This window comes from Theropithecus gelada, chromosome 16, assembly GCF_003255815.1.
Source record: "Theropithecus gelada isolate Dixy chromosome 16, Tgel_1.0, whole genome shotgun sequence".
Taxonomy (NCBI): Eukaryota; Metazoa; Chordata; class Mammalia; order Primates; family Cercopithecidae; genus Theropithecus; species Theropithecus gelada.
Window position 1 is genome coordinate 6,734,793 of NC_037684.1, and position 21,125 is coordinate 6,755,917.

Consider the following 21,125-nt stretch of genomic DNA (forward strand, 5'->3'; position numbering starts at 1 on the left):
TGGGTTAGTCTTGAGGACTCTCAACATAAGGGGTGAGAAGAAATGTGGGCAGAGAGGGTAAACGTGGGGAAAAAAGAGAGTACAAATTATTGCAGAAAAAAGAGAGAGTTGATCATAAAAATACACTCATATCAACTATGATCTCGTTTATATTATATTAGATATGTTTGTCTATATGCACAGAAAGATATCAAAAAGGATGACCACCACAATGTTAATGATGTTACCTCTGGATGGCGGGGTTTTAGGTGACTTTTTCACATTTTCCCTTACATTTTTTGTATGTTTTAAATTTGTTCTTACAATGAGCACAATTTATTTATATAATCAGTACAGCTATTTTTATTTTAAAAGGAAATAAAAATCAATTGTTGGAGATTTTTGTTTACAATAACAGTTCCTGATACTGTCTCTCCTAACTTCCCATTAAATTTCTATAAGGATACAGAAAAAGTAAAAACACACATCACATGGTTAGGTGACTGATGATCCATTCCCAAAAGCCCAGAGAAATTTCCTCTAATTTTATGACCTGTGGAGTTGATCTAAAAAACATAATCAGTAGGTCACACATAAGATACCCTACAACGGTCTCCTTAAGCATAGGGAAGGAGACCGTTATATTCCCTACTCCACTGCCTTCTGGTGAAGAAATGTGAGATCTGTCTCACAGAGAAGACTGGACAGTTTTCCCTTCACTGCACATGCGATAATTTTTGAAGCCGTTGTCCCTTCTCTTTTAGAATCTCTTTCCTAGAGAGAGACTAATTTTTCACCAGAAAAAAAAGCAGAGATAGGGACTGGTAATGGCACTCAGCATTTCTAGAAGCACAGTGCTGTCAGAGAGAAACAGGAAAGGAAGAAGCCTACTGGCTGCAGCCCTAGTAGCACACCTGGAATTGTATCTTTTTATGTATGAGCCGGGCCCATCTTTGGCTAGCAGAGCTGCCACAGACTTAAGTCTGTGGGACACTGACAATTGTGAAGGAAGTAAACAAACTATCGCTGTAGATTTAAAAAGAGGAATCTACTAGGCGCCATGTAGACAGAAAGTGAGTTCCAGGGTAGAGTGATTATGTAGTTTCTCCACACTGGAACACTTTGAGAGTAAAAGGGGTACTACTAATAGTCACAACAGGCAATTGCCATAAACCAGGACTGTCCTAAGCAAACTGAGAGGTATGGCTACCCTGGTTCAGAGCCTAACCCTGAGCTCGAATCAATCTCTTGAACAGGTAGAAAGAAAAAAGGCATAGTAACAGATCTGGGGGCGGGGGCAAAAATCCCTAAAAACAAGCCTACAGGTAAGTACTTAAGATCCAAGGGAAAGGATTCCAGGACTTGAAGACAGAGAAGAACAGATACTTGAAAATAATTTACTATGGCAGAAAACAGAGATCCAACATGAAAATTTACAAGCATTCTTGAGAAATAAAACAGAACTCAATGAAAGCAACATTAAAAAAAATTAATAGAAGGAAAATGTTTTGGGATGAAACGGAATTTAGTATTCCAGTCCAAATGTTTTCCTGAGTTCTAGGCAAAATAAATAAAAAGAAACCAACACTTAGAAACATCTTGGCAACTGGAAGAAAAAACTCATTATTTATACATGATATAATTATTTACCTAGGAAAGCCAACAGAATCAACAAATATAAATCAAGAAAGGTTTAATTCTAGATTTAGATAAAGCAACATACGTCAATATTATTTCTCTGTACTAACATTGCCATGTAGAAAATATAATTTAAAAATTCACATCAGCAACAAAAATAATAAAGTATCTAGGAATTAACCACGAATTCATAGGGCCTAAGTCTAAAGTTTAACAAAGATGATTTAAGTAAATCTATATTACACTCTTAATAGATGATTTAATATTGTAGAAATGTTAATCATTTCAAATTAATCTATATTCAGTTCAATCCTAATAAAAATTATTGAATTTAATAAACTTATGCACATTAAAATGTATACTGCAGAATAAAGGTCTATGTATCGGTTAATCAACCTTAATAAAGAAATAGAAAAGATAAACTCTCTAATACACTAATATATATTATAATAAAAGCTGTGTTGCATTAGTGCAAAAACAGGCAAATAGAAAAATGGAACAGAATAGAGTACACAGAGATAGGGTGTGTGTGTGTGTGCGCGTGTGTAATAGTGTGAATAAAACTATTTCCTATCTACATACAGGAACTTAATATATAATAAAAGTGGCACTGCAAATCAATGGGAAAAGGACAGATTGCTTAGTAGACGATATTGAGAAAACTTTCTCACCATATGGAGAAAAATAAAATTAGTTTCCTATATAAAACCACGTATGTAGGTGGATTCTAAATGAATTAAAGACCTAAATGTGAAAGGTAAAACCGTACAGTTCATAGAAGAAAATACAGAATATCTTTGTGACTGAGAGTCATGAAAAGCCTTCTTAAAGAAAATTCCAAATCACAAACTATAAGGCAAAATATTGAAGAATTTGATTATGTCAAAATTAAGAATTTGGTCCAACAAAGCATCTTATGGATAAAGTTCATCAGAATGCTTACAGAATAGGAGAATATATAACGTCTAAAGTAAATAAGAGGTTAATGTTTGGAATATTGAAGGCATTTCTGCTAATCAACCAGAAAGTACCAGCTCGAGTAGAAAAATAGACAAAGAATATGAACACACAGTTTACAGGAAAATGCAGCAAGCAAAGAAGCCTTTAATGAGATAATCAAACTCAAAGGTAATCAGAGAAATACAAGGTAAAACAACAATGAGATACCATTCTATCTATTAATCTGACAAAATGTAGGTAGCTGGAAGATAGTGGTAGGGATATGGCACGCAGTAACCCTCATATACATACAGCTGTTGGTGGTGCAAACTGGCTCATGCGTGACAACTTGGCACTATTTATATCAATTAGGTATACACATGCCCTATGACCCAGCAACTTTTCTCCTAGGTATATATCCCAAGGACATCCTCACAGAGGTACATGATTTTTCATATAGCTCTATAATTTTTTGCATTAAAATAGTTCATATGGAAGATATGGGAAAGGCTATGGGGGATAAAAAGACATACATGAATGAGTGAATGAAATGAGAAGGGGCCTTGCACAGATCAATGATGACAGGTACAGTACCATCAACTAACAAGCATTGAGTCAATACTGCGGACAAGTGGTGGTGAGCGAGTAATGATAGGTGAAGGAGGCAATTTCAAAACATGTTGGCAACATTTTTTAATTACAAGGTTTAGAAGTCCTTTACGTGACTAGGCTTGGTGGCTCATTCCTGTAATCCCAGCACTTTGGGAGGCTGAGGAGCACAGATCACGAGGTCACGAGTTTGAGACCAGCCTGACCAACGTGGTGAAACCCCATCTCTACTAAAAATATGAAAATTAGGCTGGGCGCGGTGGCTCAAGCCTGTAATCCCAGCACTTTGGGAGGCCGAGGCGGGTGGATCACGAGGTCAGGAGATCGAGACCATCCTGGCTAACATGGTGAAACCCCGTCTCTACTAAAAATACAAAAAAAAACTAGCCGGGCGTGGTGGCGGGCGCCTGTAGTCCCAGCTACTCGGAGGCTGAGGCAGGACAATGGCGTGAACCTGGGAGGCGGAGCTTGCAGTGAGCCGAGATCGCGCCACTGCACTCCAGCCTGGGTGACACAGCGCGAGACTCCGTCTCAAAAAAAAAAAAAAATATGAAAATTAGCTGGGTGTGGCGGTGTGCGTCTGTAATCCCAGCTACTTGGGAGGCTGAGGCGGGAGAATCGCTTGAACCCTGGAGGTGGAGGTTGTAGTAAGCCAAGAATGTGCCACGGCACTCCAGCCTAGGCGAGACGAGTGAGACTCCGTCTCAAGAGAGAAAAAAAAAAAAGTCCTTTACACATTTAAGCTGAAGGAAAAAACATAGTTAAGGGTAAAAGACAGAAAAACTGGTTCAGACATCTCTCCAAGTTTAAAGACAAAATGTCTTCAGAGTTTTGAAGATAAAATAATTTTGAACTTGGGCAACCAAGTAAGTTTTCCATGTGTGAAGGCAACAGAAAACATTTCAAGATATGCATAGACACAAAACAACATACCATCCAGGAATATTTCTTGAATTAAATAAAATATGCAACAAATTTTTAAGAACATAAAAGCAAAATCTTATCCTTATATAGAAAATATAAAATTACCTTTTGTAGAAAGAGAACAATCCTTATGAGCATCTGGGCACGGAGTTCTTCCAAGGTAAACAACGTTCGGGGTGTTCGAATGAAAATTTTGGTCTTCCCATAAGCTACGTCATCCTGAAAACCACACCGTTCAATCAGTTTCTTGACAGCCTCTTTATCTGAAGGAAGGTCATGGTTGGGCCAGGTGAATTCAGAGATCATCTTATACCTGGATGAAAAAAAGAAATAGGGTTAAGGGAGAAAACCATATGGTCATCTCAATAGAAAACTATTCAATAAAATTCAAGACACCTCGTAAAAAACCAAACCAAATCTTAGCAAACTATCAATAGAATTTCATTAGCCTCATAAGGTATGCAAAAAAAGGCTTCAGTAAAATAAAACACTTTAAGATAACTCTTACTAAACTAGGTATAGAAGGGACTTCCTCAAACTCATAAAGTCTATTTGCCAAAATCCTACAGCAAATATTGTTCATAAAGGGGTAACCTTAGAAGCATTCTTTTTACAAACAGCTACAAGAGAAGGGTGGCTCTGTCATGGGTCCTACTCAGCATTGCTCTGGAGGTCTAGTCAACATAGTGAGACCAAGAGATAATTGGTAAATGACTGAGGGAAAAACAAAATGGATACTACTTATGTATAATGTAACTTTCCTCAAAGGAAATCAAGCAGATCTCTAGATAAAAAAAAATTAAAAAAAAAAAAACTATTATAACTAAAAGAAAATTAAATAGCGGTGTTGCTGCACATAAGAGCAACACACAAAAATTAATTGCATTTCTACATACGAGCAGTCAACAGCTCCTTGCCATGTGGGCCTCTCATAAGGCAGCTCACCACACGGCGGCTTGCTTGAGTGTGAGTGTGAACAAGACAGAAGTCACAGAGTCACAGTATTTTGTGGCCTAATCTCAAAAGTGACATCCTATCACTTTTGCCATATTCTACTTTGTCAGAAGCAAATCACTAGGTCTAGCCTACACTCACGGGAAGGGGATTACACAGGGCATGGATACCAGGAGGTAGAGGGCATCTTAGAAGGCTGCCTATCACAGAGTTTTTTCCACCATGCAAAGCTGTTTAATACATGTAGTCAAATTTAGCTTTTTTCTTATAATACATCTAAATTTTAAGTCATTGTATGAAAGGCTTTCTTCACTTGGGTTACAGAGTAATGCATTTATGTTTTCTTCTAGTACTTGTATGTTTTCCTTTTTCACATTTAGATTTCTGATCATTTAGATGGTTTTTTGGTATATGGTGTGAGGTATGGATCTAATTTTATCTTTTAACAAATGGCTGTCTAGCCGTTCCAACACTATTAAAAAGTTCATCTTTCTCCCTCTGTGATTAACATGCTGCCTTTATCATATGTTCTTCAGTTTATTTCTGGACTTTCTGGTCTGTTTCATTGCCGTGTCTGTCCATCTGTGCATCACTACCACATGGTTTTAATTATAGAGGATACAAGTACATTTTAATGTTTTTTCCTAATTCTTTTCTTTTTTAAAGGTCTTTCTAGTTATTCTGGCACACATATTTTTCCATATGAACTTCAGAATCAAGTTTTATAGTTCCAGGCAAAAAAACCAGAACCCAGTGAACAAACAATTTTTAAAGACCCAAACCACCCTTGATAGTTTTATTGGGTTGAAACATTAAATACATTATTATTATTATTATTACTATTATTATTATTTTGACACAGAGTCTCACTCTATTGCCCAGGCTGGAGTGCAGTGGTGCAATCTCAGCTCACTGCAACCTCCGCCTCCCAGTCGAAGCGATTCTCCTGCCTCAGCCTCCTGAGTAGCTGGGATTACAGGCACCTACCATGCCCAGCTAATTTTTGTGTTAACGGTAGAGATAGGGTTTTACCATGTTGGCCAGGCTGGTCTTGAACTCCTGACCTCAAGTGATCTGCCCGCCTTGGCCTCTCAAAATGCTGGGATTATAGGCAAGAGCCACTGCACTCAGAGAATCTATTAATTTTATATGGTGTTCAGTTGTCCTATCCAAGAACAAGAGATGTCGTCCCACTTGATCTACTCTGCTTTGTGCCTTACATGAATCTTTAAAGTTTTCTCATAGGCCTTTTCTTTCTTTCTTTCTTTCTTTTTTTTTAATAATTATTTTATTTTTTAAGTTCTGAGGTACATGTGCAGAATGTGCAGGTTTGTTACACAGGCAAATGTGTGCCACGGTGGTTTGCTGTACAAATCAGACCATTACCTAGGTATTAAGTCCAGCATCCATTAGCTACTCTTCCTGATGATCTCTATTCTCCCACCCCAACCCCAACAGGCCCCAGTGTGTGTTATTCACCCCCATATGTCCATGTGTTCTCATTGTTCAGTTCCCACTTATAAGTGAGAACATGTGGGGTCTGGTTTTCTGTTCCTGTGTTAGTTTGCTGAGGATAGTGGCTTCCAGCTCCATCCATGTCCCTGAAAAGGGTATTAACCTCTTTCCTTTTTACAGCTGCATAGTATTCCATGGTGTGTGTGTACCACATTTTCTTTATCTAGTCTATCATTGATGGGCATTTGGGTTGACTCCATGTTTTCACTATTTTGAATAGTGCTGCAATGAACATACCTGTGCACATATCCACAAAAACAAGCAATGGGGAAAGATTCTCTATTTAATAAATGATGCTGGGAGAACTGGCTAGCCATATGCAGAAAACTGAAATTGGATCCCTTCCTTACACCTTATATAAAAACTAACTCAAGATGGATTAAAGACTTAAATGTAAAACCCTAAACTATAAAAACCATAGAAGAAAATCTAGGCAATACCATCAAGGATATAGGCATGGGCAAAGACTTTATGATGAAATCACCAAAAGCAATTGCAAAAAAAGCAAAAATGACAAATTAAAGAGCTTCTCCACAGCAAATGAAATTATCATCAGAGTGAACAGACAACTTACAGAATGAGAGAAAATTTTTGCAATCTATCCATCTGACAAAGGACTAATATCCAGAATCTAAAAGGAAATTAAGCAAATGTATGTACAAGAAAAAAATCAATCCCATTAAACAGTAGGCAAAGGATATAAACAGACACTTCTCGAAAAAAGACATACATGCGGCCAACATATAAAAAACATCTCAACATCACTGATCATTAGAGAAATGCAAATCAAAACCACAATGAGATACCATCTCACACCAGTCAGAATGGTGATTAGTAAAATGTCAAGAAACAACAAATGCTGGCAAGGTTGCAGAGAAATAGGAACGCTTTTATACTATTGGTGGGAATGTAAATTAGTTCAACTACTGTGGAAGACAGTCAATTCCTCAAAGATTTAGAACCGGAAATACCATTTGACCCAGCAATCCCATTACTGGGTATATACCTAAAGGAATATAAATCATTCATAGGGCTTTTCATATTTCTTGTTAAAATAGTAGATATGTAGGCAGCATCTGTTAATTACTCCCTAATTACAGTTAATTACTTCCTTCTTCTTGACATATCTCTTTTCTTAGATTCCATGACAGCATGCTCTCCTTCTGCCTCTCTGGATATTTCTTGTCAATCTGATTTTCTGTCTACTTTGGCTACTATTATATCCCCAAATGCAGGCGTGTCCCAAGGCTAAGATCAGGACTTCTCTCTATGTATCCTCTCCCCACATTACCTCATCTAGTCCACTTACTTTTAATAAAACATTCCAAATATAAAAACAAAAATATATATTTTATAGGTATATAAAATATAAAAATATACTTTCCATTTGTGTATCATCCCTAGTCTAGCGCTCAGTTATGAGCTTCAGATTTATATATCCAAAGTCTACACAGGTCTTGAAGGCATCTTAATTACTCTTTCAGTCTTTTCCTACCTCAATCTACCCAGTTACTAAAGCCAGGATCCTGAGAATACTTTTATTCTTTCCCTCTCTATCATGATTTCTAATCCATCATTAAGTTCTATTGACTCTACCCCCAAAATATATTTAAAATTTTACAGTTCTCCTCATCCTTACTGCTTCAATTCAAAGGCAAGCCACCTTCTAGTTTACAACAGACTCCTAAATTGTTTTCCGTTTCCTTTCCAATCCATTCTGCATACATCGGTCAGAGTAGTTTTCTAAAAAGCTTGAAATCATTTTTGTCTTTGGCTGCTTTCCTTCCTCACTATCCTTCAATCATGTTGACTTCTTTGGGGTTCTGTAATACGGTTGCCTCCTTCCTGCTTCAGAGTCTTTGCACATGCTGTTCCCACTGCCTGGAATACATTTTACCTAGTCCTTGAAAGTCTGGCTCCTTCTCATCCTTTAGTCTTTTCTTGATCTTTGTATATCAACAAACCCCCTACCCCCAATATTCTCTCTAAGGCTACTAGTTTTATTTATTCTTTTCTCACATCATTTATCACAGCTTGTAATCATACTGATTTGTGGGTTTATCTGCTTAATGTCAGTCTCCCTCCTTAGTCTGTGGCTACTATGAAGGCAGGGACTTTGTTTTGTTCCCTACTATATACCATGTGCCTATCACGTTGCCTGCTATACTACGAGGCAATAGATATTTGCAGAATGAATGAAAGGAAATCATTTAAAGCTTACTCACTTGCTAGATGGGGGCAGAGATCAAAGCCCAGTGAAAAAGTTCTAATATAAAGACAGAGGTAATACCAAACAATGTCACATGAAAAAACGCGAAATCAGAAACCTCTCAAATTCGTTACCAAACTATAGTAGGGGTCTACATCTGGGTCATCATATGGGTAGTGCTGGTGTGTGTTTGTTTCAGGCACGCTGCAGAAACTGGATTGCTATCCTACAGCCCCACTGCTCAGCTCCCATGGCAGGGGAGAGGCACTCTGCCTTCCTTCATGCCGGCAAAGTGCATGACCCTGGTTCTCTGGCAAACCAGCAATCTGAACTTGCTAATTAAAAAGTTGAACTCATCTGCTTTCTGACAGTGAGTTTTACCTCCCTAAAGGACTAACTTTTAAGGTTATCAGCATGTTTTAAATCCTTCTCTCTTTTCTCAGTAAAATAAATGAAAGTGACGAAAAGTCACAAGCAAAAATTTAGGTTCAAACCTAAACTACTTGCAAACATCTGCAAAATCTAAAAGGAAAAATTCACTGTAGAAAATATTACCTTTTCTCTCATCGTCACTGGATGAGCCACATAAAATGGGGATAATGTATATTCCTCACGTGGTTGTCAGTTTCAGTGACTTACTACATGTGAAACGTTTAAAACAGTATCTAGTACATCCAGTAAACATTTCAAAATATTCACAACTATTATTATAACTCACTTGAAAATTTCAACACATAATTTTTTTTCCTGTCTAGTTAATCACAGTCTATATCCCTTCCATAAACAGGACAAAATCTTTAATTATCTCTACTTCTCACTCCCATTTTAATTTTAGTTCCAGATTATTACTAAAGACTACTTTCCCACCTTTACAATCACTACTTGTTTAGATTTAACAAAAAGTTTTACAGATTTCTTTGCTCAATGTTGCTTTTTTGCATATATCTTGCCACATGTTTCCTTTCTGCATTCATCTTTCTTTTTGCTGAAGTACATCCTCTAGGACATTTTTCAGAGGGTCTATGAATAATAAACTTTCTCAAACTAGGTATGCCAGAAAATGCTATTTATTTTAATCACACTCTTGAATGGTATTTTGACACAGAATACAATTCTAGACATGAAGGCCCTTTCCCTGCACTGTGAAAGCATTTTGCTCCTTCGTGTATTTGATCAAATGTTCATGAGCCAGATGTCAGCGTGATTCTCTCCCCCTATAGGCAGTTTGTCTTTTTCTCTTGGGAGCTATAAATATTTTTCTTTAACATTCTAAAAGTGAACAAATGTATTTTTAAGTTTTAAAAAAATTCTTATGCTTGACAATCAGTGTATCCTTTTAATCTGAAGATTCATCTTTTTTCAGTTCAGGCAAATCCCTGGCCACTGTTTGAATAGGGCCTCTCCCCTATTCTTGGTGTTCTTTCCTCTAGTCCTTCTGTTACATGGGTTTTGCTGCTCCTGGATCAACTTTACATGTGGCTAGACCTTTCTTGAATACTTCCCATCTTTTTTTTCTTTGTGATGAGATCCAGAACAAGACTTAAGCTTGATCCTCTGGCCCACTAATTCACTTTTCTAAAAAGTTTAGTTTTTAAAAAAATTTTAAAAATTGTGATCAACTTTACATGTACTAAAATACACACACTGAAGTATATAATTCAGTAAGTTTTGATGAATGTGTATACTCATGAAACCGACACCCCAGTCAAGATATATCATCTCAGAGAGTTCCCCCATTCTGCTTTCCAGTCTGCAGACAGAGGTCATACCAATACATAGCTAACCACTATTCTGATTTCTATCACCATAAATTAGTTTTGCCTGCTCTTGAACTTCATGTAAAGGGCAGCATAAAGTTGCTACACTTTTCTTCTTAAAATGTCATCTTCTGGCTGGGCATGGTGGCTCATGCCCATAATCCCAGCACTTTGGGAGGCTGAGGCAGTTGAATCATCTGAGGTCAGGAGGTTGAGACCAGCCTTGCCAACATGGTGAAACTCTGTCTCTATTAAAAATGAAAAAAAATTAGCTGGGCTTGGTGACGTGCCCCTGTAATCCCAGCTACTTGGGAGGCTGAGGTGGGAGAATTGCTTGAACCTGGGAGGTGGAGCTGCAGTGAGGTAAGATGGTGCCACTGCACTCCAGCCTAGGTGACACAGCAAGACCCTATCAAAAAAAAAAAAAAAAAAAAGCCATCTTCTCTTAGCTTCTGTGACATAATCCTCTTCTGGTTTTTCTTGTACCTCATTGGTTGCTGCTTCTCTTATCTTTGCTGGTTCTTTCATGCCAGACCACAAATATAAACATTGTCATGGACCTCCTTCTCTTCACTATACAGTCCCAAGACTTTCTATGTAATCTATGTTACCAGTGACTCCAATATCTCTTATCTGCAGCCTAAACTTCTTTCCAGAACTCCAGGTATGAAAGTTTAATGGCTTAAAATTTCTGCCTAGATATTTAGTAGGATTTCAAAGTGAACATAGGCTGGGTGTGGTGGCTCACGCCTGTAATCCCAGCACTTTGGGAGGCCGAGGCGGGAGGATCACGAGGTTGGGAGATTGAGACCATCCTGGCTAACACAGTGAAACTCCGTCTCTACTAAAAATACAAAAAAATTAGCCGGGCATGGTGGCTGGCGCCTGTAGTCCCAGCTACTTGGGAGGCTGAGGCAGGAGAATGGTGTGAACCCGGGAGGCGGAGCTTGCAGTGAGCCGAGATCGCACCACTGCACTCCAGCCTGGGTGACAGAGCGAGACTTCGTCTCAAAAAAAAAAAAAAAAAAAAAAAAAAAAAAAAAGTGAACATAGAGATGTTTCAAAGTTACCACAGTCAAGAGAATAATCTTGATTCCATCGTTACTCCTGTTCCATATCCTCTTCCTCAAAATTATTTTACCCAATTTTATCTCAGCAAATGGTACTGTGCTTACCTAGATGCTCAATTCAAAATCTAATTTTCATCCTTCATTCCTCTTTATTCCTGTTTCATCATATCCAATCCATGAGCGAGTCTTGTCAACTTTATCCCTCAAACATATCCCAAATCTGTCCAATGCTCTTGTATCTACAATAGTCCCTTACTGAAGGCACTATCATCAAGCCCTGTCTCCCGGACTCCTGCAATAGCATCCCTAAACGTCTCCTTGCCTTCCTTTTTTTTTTTTTTTTTTGAGATGGAGTCTCGCTCTGTCTCCCAGGCTGGAGTGCAGTGGCATCTCGGCTCACTGCAAGCTCCGCCTCCCAGGTTCATGCCATTCTCCTGCCTCAGCCTCCTGAGTAGGTGGGACTACAGGCACCCACAACCACGCCCGGCTAATTCTTTGTATTTTTAGTAGAGACAGGGTTTCACTGTGTTAGCCTGGATGGTCTAGATCTCCTGACCTCGCGATCTGCCCGCCTCGGCCTCCCAAAGTGTTGGGCTTACAGACGTGAGCCACCGCGCCCGGCCAACATCTCCTTGCCTTCTATTCACACAGCAGCCACAGTGATTCCTTTAAGCCATTCATAAGGTTGTGTAACTCCATGCTTAAAATCCACCAATGGCTTTCTTTCTTTTTTAAATCACACCTAACCAAAACCTAAACAGTTTAGTCTGATTACAAAGTTCGACATGATTTGGCTCTTGTCCATCTCTCTGATCTCATCTCACACAACTGTCCTGTCAGTGTCCTCCAACCACAGTGGACGTTTGGCATCTAAAATGCCTCACTTACTACTGCAATAGAGCCTTTTCCCTGGCTATTCCCTCTGTCCCACCTTCTCTTTGCTCTGATCTTTGCATGGCTGGCTGCTTCCCATCATTGTCAGCTCCTTAGAGACTCTTTTGACCCACTAATCTAAAGTACTTGAATTTTCCGCATTTTTCTGGTTTATATTTTGTGTATATATTTATTCGTTTTTTGGGAGAAATCTACAGTTGAGATTATAGAAAATGTTCAATAAATGTTTTAAAACAAATAGATAGAATTTAAAGCATTCTTGTGATTCCAAGTTATCAATTATCATTATCATTTTTTTTATATGACATGGTATCATTAAGCAACATTATCAAAAATAAATTAACAATAGCAACAATATATTACACTTATTGAGTGATTACTATATGGAGGTACTACTACTCCAAGTGCTTTGTATATATTTTCTTATTTAACCCTCTAGCTTCAAGGTAGTTGTTATTATTATCCCCATTTTACACATGAAGAAACAGGCATGAAAAGGGTATGTAATTTGTCCAAGGTCACACAACTGAAAAAATGACAGAGCCAGGACTCAAACCAAGCAGAATGATTTCAGGCCCTCCATGCTTAACTCCTTAATATTTTATTATTATGATAATTACCAACACCAGTAATGATAGGCAGCGTTGATTAAATAGCTATGATGTACTAGGAATCTAGGCTTTTTACTTAGGTTAATTTCCCATAACACTCCATGAAATGTTATTTTACTTATTTTACAGATGCAAAAACAGGGTCAAAGCAGTTAAATTTCTGGCCCATGCTCAAGCAGCAAGTAAGTGGCACAATAAAAATTCCACCCACAATGTGACTTCAGATCAGTGTTCTTTCTGCTATGCTATGATGCCCGCATTTCTTCCCCAAAGGCTGAAACTTTTTCATGGTCCATAAACCATGAACTCAGGGACTCATGTTGAAACTGGGAAAGTCTTTCATATTTGTAATTTCCTCAGCTCTTTTGCTCACCGAACAAATATTTATAGATTGCCTAATATGTGCTGACTGATGCACTGTTGTATGGGGAGGACTCCGTTATTCTCAGTGAACTAGGCCTCTCTGATGAGTCTATTCTCACCTGTGAAGAAACTTCTCATATGTCTGGCGGAAGGCAAATCCTGCCCGACGCACTCTCACATTTTCCAGTAGTCCAAGATATTCTACTTGGTGCCGGCAGCGTTCATCATCAAATATCTGTGGAGATTTCTTGTCATTGGGTTTGATGCAACGAACGTAATATGGTTCCTAAAGAAACAAATCAGCAAATGGTAAATTTCACTGGAGAAAATTCTCCAACTAGGGACACTAACATGTAATTAGTGTTAATTGTGTCAAGTTAAGCTCAGTGCCTCTAATTTCTCAGGCATACACTTATGAATAAAGTAGTTATTCTTCCTTTCTCCTTCAATTCAAGGTTAGAAGTTCTCGTGCATTCAGCTAAATGTTTGTTTAATTTTGTTTTAGGCTTTATTAGGAATAGTAGAAAAGGGATAAAACTAGGAAGTAAATAACAGAGATGTAAAGATCGAGTTTCTGTGTGTTTATGAAAACAAGGTTAAAGCAGCTGAAGGAGTAATTCAATAGAAAAAGGCAGCAGCTAACGATGAAAATGGATGGAGAATGTAAAAAGACATTCGTTGTTAATGTTAATATTATGTTAAGGAATGATAGGCACAGCTCTGGTATATAGTAAGTGCTCCTTAAGTGTCAGCCATCAGTATTAATATTATTGCATTAGTTTGTACTTTGGAAAAGAGATTAAACTTCATGGGTAAGTAGAGAAGTTCCAAAACCACCTATAGGCACCAGTGATTCTATGAAGGAGCTCAGCTAGCAATCCTTCCCTCCGTGCCAATGAAGCTTTATACCACATATTAGATCATAACCCCTTTTAAATATAAAACCATGCTTGGCATAGATCCTGGTACACCGAAGATAATGAATAAATTATCACTGGATGAATCAATTAGGTCAAATGTATCCTATAAGTGTAAAGAATTTCTTTTTCTTCTCTGAATCTGTTATCTATCAGACACACAGATGCACTTTAAAATACAGAATCCTCTGTAGTTAAATTAGGCAGTTTTGAGCTCTGCTGAGGGCTAGAAGTAGAAAGGGGTAGTAAATAATTTAAGCAGGAGAGATTTGAAGGATGTAAATTTACTTGCATTTTGAACAGAATAACAGTTTCCAATACCTAAAAAAAGAAACTCCGATAGTACATTTATCATGCTGTCCCACATGATGAAAGGTAATGCCATTTTTTGCCTTTTTCTAGGCCCTGCTGCTTTAGTTTCCTATTGCTGCTGTAGCAGATTATCATAAATATAGTGGATTAAAACAACACAGTTTTATTATCTCACATTTCTGGAAGTCAGAAGTCTGAAATAGGTTTAACTGAGCCAAAAGTCAATGTGTCAGCAGGGTTGGTGTTTTTGGGAGATCCAGAAGAAAACCCATTTTCTTCTATTTTCCAGCTTCTGGAGGCTGCCCACATTCCTTGGCTGGTAGCCCCCTTCAATCTTCAAAGTCAGCAATGGCCAGTTGAGTCTTTTATAGATGTCACCTCCTTGTTCTGACTTTTCTGCTTCCCTCCTTCTCACTGAAGGACTCATGATAGCACTGGGGCCACTTGGGTAATGGAGGATAAGCTGTTATCTTCAGGCCCATTTATTAGCAGCCTTATCTCCATCTGCAACCTTAATTCCACCTTGCTACAGCACGTATCATGTTTGTAGGTTCTGGGGATTAGGATGTGGACATCTGGGATGACTATGGTATAGTAATAATAACAATAAAAAATATTATCTATCTAGCCTTTGTTCCTGGTTTCTGGCATACAGCTTCAAAAACTTGTGAAATTTATTCAGTGATAGGAGTGTCGTAGTTATGCTAATGAGGTGACTCATAGCTGGGCCTCTAGATAGCTTCAGGATGGGAGCTGGTCACCAGAAAACTCCTTCATGTGCTGGAACTTACAGTTGCCTGACCTCTGGGCAGGTTAGGGGGACTAAAGATTAAGCTTAATCACGTGATCAAAGATGTAGTCAATCATGCCTTTGTGATGAAACACTGATAAAACAAAAAATAACAAAACCTCAGGAGGCTGAGTCTCAGAAGAGCTTCTTGGTTGGTGAACACATGAATGTACTCAGAGAGGGCAGCATCGTGATTCCAGGGGGACAGAGCTCCTGTGCTTGGACCCAAGTTCTGTGAATCATTCTAGTGAATTATCAAACCTGAAGAGGGGGGTCAAGGGAATCCTCAAATTTGTACCCAAGTCATATATAAGGGCAGGTGTTCTGTGGACCTCACTTGCAGCTGGTGTCTGAAGTAAAGGAGAGTCTTGTTGGGGACCCTGTCCTTTAATTTTTCAGATTAATGCTAACTCTGGGTAGTTAGTGTCAGAATTGAATTGAATTGTAGCACACTTAGCTGATGTCAGAGTTGCTGTTGCAATGCAGAGGCCATTATTCTGTCTAGTACACCTGCCCCTTTTCATCTTGTCATCTGTAGCAGAACAAAAAACATGACCTCAATATCTTGCACCACCTCCCAGTAAGAGGTGGAGTCTCTACACCACTTCTTGAATCTGGCTTGGCCTGTGACATGCTTTAACCAGTAGAATGCAGCAGAAGCAACACTGGGTTACTTCTAGAAACCCATCCTTGAGAGGTTCTGCCCTCTTGGACCACTTCTACCACATGAAGAAACCCAGGATTAAAGACTACATGACATAAGATGCCCAGGCATCCAGGCACACGATTTGAGTGAGCTCATCTTAGCCTATCTAGCCCCAGCTGACTGCAACTGCTTGGTGAGCCCAGCAGAACTGCCCAGTCAACCCCTGAATCATGACGAAGAACCATTATTTTAAGCACTATATTTTAGAGTGATTTGTTATGGATTAATAGATAACTTACACTTCTTCCCTATTTTGGAATACCAACCCATTCATTAGATACTAAATTTTGGTATATTTAAGCTGAGGATCAATATTTTATTATAAAGCACAAGCAGAATCCTACTTTAAAAAATAGTGATGGGTGATCAAACGTTCATTAAATTTGTACTGATTTTCAAGTGGAACATCTATATTGGGGGAACAACTGTAGCTCACTTTAAAAAATGGCTCATAGTTAAGTGTTTTAAAAAACTTAATAGGATGGGGAAGTCGGGAGGAGGCACTGTTTACTTAAGGATCTTCTATTAGTTTGCTGGAATAGAGTGTCTTTACTTCTTGGTGAATTAACCAAGAAAAGTGGCACTGAGCACAGTAAATGCCAAAATGCTTCCAGATTTATCTGCGTGTTTGGTACTAGTGTAACAGAATAAGCATTGTACAAAATCAGAACACTTCAGTCTTGGCTGTAAATTCTCTCTGGAATTAATTAGCTAATTTATGAAATGAAGATACTAGGGCTTTCTTTGAGTAATGACAGACTAGGTAATTTAAACTGACACCCATGCTGAGGGTTAACTAGAATAGCTAAACAAAATAAACAGAACGTTTGCTTGAAGACATGGGAGATCTAACAAGACAGTGGAGAATTTACTGGGTCAGAATCCAGGAGAGGAAGAAAACCGTGGAGGAGAACCCAGATTTGAGGCTGCCTTTTTTTCCTGGGGAAATTTGCCACTTCCAGAGAAGGTAGATGGGATCTGAGTAGTGATGGGATCATCAGCAACTTCATGGGCCTAGTGGGACAAAGATTAGCGAATAAGGCCTGAAAAGGAGGGGACATAGGTAAACCCCTCTTACTTTGGGTTAGGATCCCACCAACAGGAATAAGGATGAATTAGAAGGAGGCAGTCCTTTACAGGGACCATAATTCAGCTTTGAATCACCTGAGTCCTTGAAATTGGAATAGCTGATTTGGAATAGTATTGTTCTTAGGTAACTAAAAGAAGCAAAATTAACTCTTCCCTGAAGAAAAAAATCACTTGAACTTGGGCCTCCAATTATTTCTACAGATTATTTTGCAAATATAATATTTGGAACAAAATAAAAAGTAACCAGACATATAAGTAGCCAAGTAAATTGGAATTAGAAACAGCAAAACAAAATAAAAAATAAACAGACCTGCAGGTATCCAGACACCGGAGTTATCAGATAGAGATATTAAAATAACTATGCTTACCATATTCAAGGTGACAAAAGACAATAATGAAAATTTTGTATAGAACCAGAAACTATGAAAAAGAACCAAGCCAAATGGAAACCTAGAACTGAAAAATATAATAAAGGAAATTAAGAACTCAGTGGATCAGTAGAAGGGTAGATTAGAAGTAGGTGAAGAAGGCCAGGCGTGGTGGCTCATGCCTGTAATCCCAGCCTTTTAGGAGGCCAAGGCAGGTGGATTACTTGAGGTTAGGAGTTTGAGACCAGCCTGGTCAACATGATGAAACCCCATCTCTACTAAAAATACAAAACATTAGCTGGGCATGGTGGCGTGCTCCTGTAATTCCAGTTTACTCAGGATGTTGAGGTAGGAGAATGTGTTGAACCTGGGAGGCGGAGGTTGCAGTGAGCTGAGATCGTACCACTGCACTCCAGCCGGGGCAACAGAGTAAGACTCCATCTTGAAGGAAAAAAAAAAAAAAAAGAAATAGGTAAAGGAAAAAAAATGAATGTATCAGAAGTTAGGTGAAAGGAAATTTTCTGGAATGAAGCATGGATAGACAAAAAGATGGAAAACAAAGATGTGAGGCTAAGAGGTATAGAAGATACAGTGAGATGGAGTTCTAAAGGAGAGGAGACAGAAGGGACAGAAGAAATATTTGAAAAGAACTTGCTAAAACTGATTTAAAAAGTTGAGCTACAAATTGAAGAGATTCTACAAACTACAGCATATTTTTAAAAAAATCTACACCTAAGCACATCATAGTGAAACTTCTGAAAATCGAAGCAGCCAGAGGAAAAAAAAAGATTACCTTAAGGAGCAACAAAAAGACTGAGAGCTAACTTCTCATAAGAAACTATGAAATCCAGAAGACAAAGGAACATTATCTTTGAAGTGCCAAAAGACACTGTTAACGGAGAATTTTACACTGAGGAAAAATATTCTTCAAGAATGAAAACCATACAGAAATATTTTTTGGTAAACAAAAACTACATTTGTCACCCTCAGATTTCAAATATAATAGAGTGAGGTTAAGGCAGAAGAAAATGATCCCAGATGGAAGGTCAACAATATAGGGGCTGGGTGCAGTGGCTCACGCCTATAATTCCAGCACTCTGGGAGGCCAAGGTGGGTAGATAAGTTGAGGTCAGGGGTTTGAGACCAGCCTGGCCAACATGGTAAAACCCCATTTCTACCAAAAAATACAAAAATTAACCAGGTGTGGTGGTGTGCACCTGTAATCCCGCTACTTGGAAGGCTGAGGCACGAGAATTGCTTGAACCCAGGAGGTGGAGGTTGCAGTGAGCTGAGATCATGCCAATGCACTCAAGTCTGGGTGACAGAGTGAGACCCCATCTCAAAAAAAAAAAAAAAAAAAAAAAAGAAAGAAAGAAAAAGAAAAAGAGTCATGCTTTTCATGAGTAACTTGGCAAAATAAAACCAAAAGATATTAAAAAAAAAAAGGAAGAGAAAAATAGATAAATGACTGAATAAACAGATACAATAGATGTAAATTATAATCTAAATGGATATATTTATATCTAAATATAAATCTATTTAGATATATCTATATCATCTAATATCTATAATAGATATAGATATTAAACATAGATATAGATAATAAAATAAGATATAGATAATATATAGATAATACAGATATACTATCTATATCTAATATAAATATATTTATTATATCTAAATAGATATAATAATGTCTTACCGGCTTTAAAAATGTATATGCATGTTATTTTGGTATATAATTAAAATACATGATCAAAATAGCATACAAGTTAGGAGGAAGGTAAATGGAATTAAATTGGCCTTGCATTTTCTAGGAAGGAGGTAAAAGTACCAAATAATATTAGATTTTTAAATTCAAGAATGATATTGCAATAAGTCAAGTAACCACTGTAACAGCATTTATGACGTAAATCCTCCAAAATAATACAGAGAATAAATGAAATGATAAAAAATAATTGTAACACCAGGGGAGGGGAAAGAGTACGTTCTTAGGTCTAACTAAACATTTTAACTCAAAACACTCATAGGGCTCATTTGGCACCAATCTCTTCAAAAGGCCAAGAACACGGTTTGCTAGCAGGTAGCGTCAGTGTCCTTGGGGCTGTCCACACAGCAATCAACTGACAGCTTAGGTGTAAGGAGATGAGATCCACATTGGGCAAGTGTGGGAGGTGACCTTGGCTTAAAAGCCTCATGCCCTACAGGACCAAATATCTCTTAGAACAGCTCAGAAGACATAGCTTCCAGGGTCCAGCAAAGGACAGGCCTAATACAAGAGTCACTGAGCTCAGGCAAACCCAAAGTATATCATCCCCACCAGACACCATTCTCCCAAGACAGATGCAATTTACTGACAGGGATAATTTTCACCATAAGTGATGTTGTTAAGTGATATATGTCTTACTAGGTTGCCAGAGGAACAGAGCTAGAAATTTAACTGAGGTTAAGCTGTCAAGGAGAAGGAATAAAGCTTTGTTTACCTTTTTCCCACAAGAATCAATGTAAAAGAAATAAAAAAAAAAGAAAAGAAAAGAAATACAGAAGAGTCAAATAGAAGCATTAACAAGATGGCTGATTTAAATGCAACACACACTATATTAAAAGTAAATGAACTAAATGATTTATTCAAAAGATAAAAATTGTCAGACTGGATTAAAAAAATCAAAGTTAACTATATGCTACTTATGAGAGACATACTTGAAACATAAGGATATAGAAAGATTGAAAGTAAAAGGATGAAAAAGATATACCATGCAAACTCTAGCCAAAAGAAAAGCTGGCATAGCTATATTATTCATGCAAAGCAGATTTCAAGGCAAAAAGCAATATGGAAATAGAGATGTTTCATAATGATAAATGACTCAAACACCAGGAAGATATAACAGTTCTAACTTGAATGAACCTAACAAATTCTCTAAATATTTACACAAAAAATCAAAGGTACAATGAGGACAAGTAGATAAATTCAGAATCAAGGTAGAGTTTAAAACATCTTTCAATGTTGACAAAACAAAGAAGTCAGGAAGAAAATAGAAAAGTTGAACAATATTATTAGCAAACTTGACCTAATGGACTTGTGTAGAATATTGAATGCAACTTTTTTTTTTTTTTGAGACAGAGTCTCGCACTGTTACCCAGGCTGGAGTGCAATGGCATGATTTTGGCTCACTGCAACCTCCGCCTCCCAGGTTCACATGATTTTCCTGCCTCAGCCTCCTGAATAGCTGGGATTACAGGTGCACACCACCATGCCCAGCTAATTTTTTGTATATTTAGTACAGACAGGGTTTCACTATGTTGGCCAGGCTGGTCTTGAACTCCTGACCTCATGATCCACCTGCCTCAGCCTCCCAAAATATTGGGATTACAGGCGTGAGCCACTGCGCCCGGCCGCAAATTTTTTAAAGACAAACAAAACATATACATAAAGCAAATTTAGCAAATTTCTAAAAATTGAAATCACACCATACACATAAAG

The 21,125-nt window shown here is 37.9% G+C and overlaps 1 protein-coding gene across 2 annotated transcripts in view; it reads right to left on the minus strand.

The window, feature by feature from the left end:
• The window catches only part of MYO1D (myosin ID), a 386,969-nt gene that overhangs the window by 218,817 nt on the left and 147,027 nt on the right, over positions 1 to 21,125 (minus strand). For both annotated transcript variants that reach the window (XM_025361795.1, XM_025361796.1), the window contains exons 15-16: positions 13,582 to 13,748; positions 4,195 to 4,402 (exon numbers count right to left, since the gene is read on the minus strand). In XM_025361795.1, coding sequence (XP_025217580.1) covers positions 4,195 to 4,402; positions 13,582 to 13,748 — 375 coding nt within the window. The remainder of the gene's footprint in view (positions 1 to 4,194; positions 4,403 to 13,581; positions 13,749 to 21,125) is intronic.